This window comes from Vulpes vulpes, chromosome 4 (genome assembly GCF_048418805.1).
Source record: "Vulpes vulpes isolate BD-2025 chromosome 4, VulVul3, whole genome shotgun sequence".
NCBI lineage: Eukaryota > Metazoa > Chordata > Mammalia > Carnivora > Canidae > Vulpes > Vulpes vulpes.
Genome location: NC_132783.1, coordinates 19,442,252 through 19,447,207, shown reverse-complemented (window position 1 = coordinate 19,447,207; position 4,956 = coordinate 19,442,252). Strand labels below are relative to the sequence as shown.

General features: G+C 40.0%; 1 protein-coding gene across 2 annotated transcripts in view; it reads right to left on the bottom strand.

The window, feature by feature from the left end:
* The window catches only part of PRDM5 (PR/SET domain 5), a 198,074-nt gene that overhangs the window by 132,080 nt on the left and 61,038 nt on the right, over positions 1–4,956 (bottom strand). For both annotated transcript variants that reach the window (XM_072755333.1, XM_072755334.1), the window contains exon 3: positions 287–409. In XM_072755333.1, coding sequence (XP_072611434.1) covers positions 287–409 — 123 coding nt within the window. The remainder of the gene's footprint in view (positions 1–286; positions 410–4,956) is intronic.

Genomic DNA, 4,956 nt, shown 5'->3' with positions numbered 1-4,956 from the left:
CTGAATGAATCAAAAGTACTTGAAAACAAGATCTACCAAGGACAATATCAGACCATGTAATTCATTCCCTCAAGAATTCTCATAAAGAGAATGATCTGGTGTAAATTTACAACTAGATTTGACTCTTTTCTGCATATGCTGAATAGATGAGATTTCTCTGCTTTATGAGTTAGTTACTGTTATTTGATACAGGTCATTGGGAATAAATTTAAAACAGGGAGTGCAGTTATAAATTAGTTCATTCCCTTCACAGTACATAGTACAAATAAGAAGCAAATAAACTTACTTGAATGGCAGCCAAATTCTTCTGCTCCTGAGATGGTGCCTCATGAACAAAGCGAAGCCAGTTGGAGTGTCGTGGGTTGGTAGCATCCAAAATGTATAGAACTTCTCCCTTACTCCCACGAACCTGAAAAATAAAAAGCTCCTGAGTTTGTACATGAAGTTAGAATTAGTCATACTAAACATATCAAGAGTAGGATATGATATTTTCTCATAAGGATACACATTTCTTATTGACAGGTGTTGAATAGATGCTGGATTAACATCCATTCTTCCCCTTAAACATACGTACAAATAGAACCTATTTTATTTGGCAGATGTCTAGATGACTCACAATTGCAAGCAACTCTCAGAAACATCCTGTGTTGATAGCTCTTTTCTGGTTAAAATTATTTGTTAGTAGGTATATTTTAATATACGTGTTGCAACTGCAATTACCCAGGGGACAACCATAATTGCAACCTGTCCCCTTTTTCCCACTGAAGAGGGTGATACTGCTTGGTTCCCAGTTGAGGGGGGTGGAGCTGGAGCAATCCTTTCAATTTCACTCTCCACCTGTTTCCTGAATCTTTTCCATATGAGGAGAACTTGCTAATGAAACCAGTAGAATCTGACATCCACTGAGCCACATTTTCACATTTCTGACTAGTAGATAAATAAAATAGGTTCCATTTTGTCTTTTCATGGCCTGCTCATGGCTTGCTGAGGTTGGTGGGCCCTCTGTCTTTTGTTTCATGCCATAAGGCCTCCTGGTCAGAACCACTCAACATTCAGTTGGAGGGAGAGAGGTAACTGCCAAAGGAGTGGGTAGTCCATTGGACATTCTGGAATCCAAGTTGCTTCAAATCGAGCTTCTCCAAGGCCCCTGTACTGTAGGTTATCAGGCGGTGCTCAGTTTAATAATGGATAAATCAATCTCCATCCAACTCACTGTGTGTTTAAATTCCACTGGAATCCAGTGGAGGAGGAAAGGAGTGAGTGATCAGCACTTCAGATCTCTAATACCAAGTAACACAAATATAAGAATATAAATTCACTTTTGCAGACCTGGGGTGGGGATAAACAAATTCTACATCTCCAAAACTTCATTTAATAAAATAAAGCACCATCAGCCTAATAAGGTCTGAATTTCCAAATGATCCATTTGACAATCATGCATTCACTGGACATAATTCACTGAGTCCCTACCATGTGCCAGGTACAGCTTAAGGCACTATGAATCTTTCAGTGAATAAGACAGCTGGAACTGGACATCGTTGCAGCACTTAAGAACAAACAAGCATAGGATATCACTTCAGGTAAAGGTAAGAGCTGTGAAGACAACTCAAGCAGAGCAGAAGGAGGCAGAGTGAGGGGAGCTGAGCAATCTCAGAAGACATGATACAGCCTCTCTGACCTGAGAGGAGCTCTATAGAAGGCAGGCACCGGCCAGTGGCCAGTGGAGGGCTGGAGCAGAGTGTTCCCACCCAGAGAGAACAGCACATAGAAGGCAATTAGAAAGGCCCCGGGAGTGGCACAGAAGCAACCAAGAAAATGAGGGGCAGGGACATCAAACAAACTGCACAGGTCCAGCCACATACTGATGTATAGACTAGGAAGCCATCTGCAGAGGTCAAGTTACTTCCAAAAAACTGTTACATCGAAACATCTGCTACATGAGCTCCAAACACTGATATGTCAAGATTTTAGCATATATTGTCCAGAAAAAATACAGTTTGCCTGTTCTGTCTTCATACCATTCACTGCCATGTTTCTCAAACAATTCCTGTTTTCTTAAATGCCAAAGGATCCTCAATAATCATTTAAAAATCTTGCTGACAAAATGTGAGACCTCAATGAGAAGCAGAAATTTAAGTTTTGATATTATAACTGCTAAAAGAAGAAGTCCGGACTATAAACACCTACTATTTATATCTCATATGTTTAGGTGAGAAGCCATGGGAATTTGTAACTTCTCACTAGGGAAGCTCATACTGAGATCTCCTTTGGGAGGCACTTGAAAATTGTTCTATGTTGCTGCTTACTCCTCACTGCCCATTGGGTAACATCAGAAGTGTCCAGAAACACTGCTGAGATAGATAGAAAAAACCCTCTATGCCCCTCCTCAAAGAGGACATCAACTCACTTTTCTTTAAGGACAGTGAATAAATCATTAAATAAATCACGTTAGATAATTGGGTATAAAGTCTCCTTTCCCAGTTCCTCTGTAGCTACAGTAACAAAACTGTTTATCTTGACAAAGAGCTAAATTAAGCAGAACGAACAGCAATGCCATTAGATACTTGAAAGAAAAATTTTCTTAGAATCAGATTTTAAAATCTACAACTGTTCAGCAGAAGGGTGACTGAAGCAGTGGAAGGAACACCCTAAGGCAGGATCCCCAGTCTTTAAAGGGGAATGATGGAAGAGGAGCAGAGGCAAGGCTGGTGATAAATAAGCTACACATTAAAAGCCTGTGAAGACAATGGCCTTTGTAGTTTCCAAGACCTTGGGGTGGGCAGATCAAATGACAAGGTGTAGAGCATGCTCTCTCCCCTTCCACCCCTGTCCCAAGGTAACCCCTAGACTCATTATAATGTATCTGCATAATGGGTACAACCCTCTATCACCCCACCACCACCCACCATGGAGAAGGCTGCCAAACCTCAGAGGGTCAAACTCTCACTCCCAACTTGTGGGAGGAGTTTCCCAAATGACTGGAGGCAGCCTCCATTAAGAGACCACCTCACTGCAGATCACAGCTCCTCCCAGCCCAGAGAGGCCCAGTAATACCCAATCCCAGAACAACCTAGTGGCCGGTCCCACTTCTCAGAACCTGCCTGTTCTCACACCTTGAGAGTGTACTTTTTTTGCTTTAATGAACTGCTTTGTGTTTACTACAGTCTTTCTGGCTATCTTTATTGGAGTGCAGATCCCCACATAAATCTTCTGGGGAATCCAAGGACTGAGACCTCCATTCACATAAACAGATGCTCTCATCCGGAACACCACTACTGTTGGAATCCACACAATCCAACTTATTTTATGTAAGGAAACACCAATGGCTCTGTCAGGGACATATCTCCGTTGGAGAGGACAGCACTACTTACAGAAACTACTTCTAAGTCATACATTTGTCGCCCAATAGGAAGTACAATATATATCAGATGTGTCTGACATTTGGAATTCTTTCCTCAAAGATGTGAAATGTAACAAAGATTTCTCTGTGACTTATTAGAGTAAGGACACTCGACCAGGGGCATTGTTGGCTCTTCGTATATTTCAGCTTTTTCCCAGGCCCTTTGCCTCCAACTAGGTCTGATTATTCAGTATTAGTGACTTATTTCCGGTCCATTAGATGTATGGACTCTGGTTGTCTGTAACCATCTCACACCACATCACAGCTTAGGAGACAAGCACCATTTAATTTTATATTAAACTTCTGATGAAACCTGTCCCTTTCAATACAACCATTTTACATATCGATTCAGGATTGCTTATATTCTCATAACAACAAGATCATAGACAGCAGTGTACTGTAGAGTTGCTTACATATTCATAGCTGAGATACTTCTTTTTGTTCATTAACAGAACCACTATTTATTTTATTCAAAACACCCTGAACAAATGACTTCTGAGTTCCTCTCTGCAGGCTACCTGTTCCCTCCAACTCTGAAGTGCCTCATTCCCCTTCCCAGTCTTAACACTTCCCTGAAGCTGTTAGATCATCTGCTCATGTGATTTGTATCTTCCCACCCTACCCACAGCATTCCCCTCATGAAATATCGAAAAGAGACATTCAAAGATAATCTAAGCCATCCTTCCTCTCTCCAGACAAACCAAATAAAAACTCTCCAGACAGATGGCTACTATTAAAGTCTCCATTTATCTATTTTTAATTTGATACCAAACCCTGAGGTAATAAATTGAACATTTTTAAAGTCTAACGAATAAAGAAGATATTCCTCTTAGTATCATGTTCCAGCATCTAACTAACCTTTGCATCCAAAGTGTATTTTTTTTTCCTGTCAAAACTGGTCTTCCAAATAGCATCATCTTTTATTTGAATTTTCATGAAGATGAAGTGTATTGGTTACTGTCCTACTGAGGATCATCTTCCACATGCCTGGGGGCCTGTAATGAAGTGAATGTTCTCATCTTGCAGTAAAAACCATCTCGATCCTAAACCCTGTTTGATTTGCACAGACCTCCTAAGCTAGTTACACAAAAAAAGTTAGCTAAGGTGGGGAAGGAAAAGAAAAGAAACCCTCATATAAAAATGAAAACATTAACACTTCCATACAGTTGTTTTCAGTTCTATGAATCTGCCACTTTACATTAAATGAAAATTGTCATTGTGTAGGGATTTCGCAGATTCGACTCTTAAATACTACTGACATCACTTCTGAAGTGTCCAAGAAGACATGCTACTATGGACCTGTCCCTTTCTTCAGACCAAAGATTAGTAGTACTAAATATAAGTCACAGTTGATCTTGTCTTCCCACCAGTAATGAACAGAGGAAATCACAAAAAAAGATTCAGCTCAATAAGAGAAAATCCTAACTTGCAAATAAAAGGAAAAAAATTGGCAATACGTAACCAATATAAATTTTCTTTTCTTAAATTTAAACATTTTCTGTGTTAAATTGGGTCAACTATAGACAGAAGAGCTTATTTATTATTTGGATAATTCT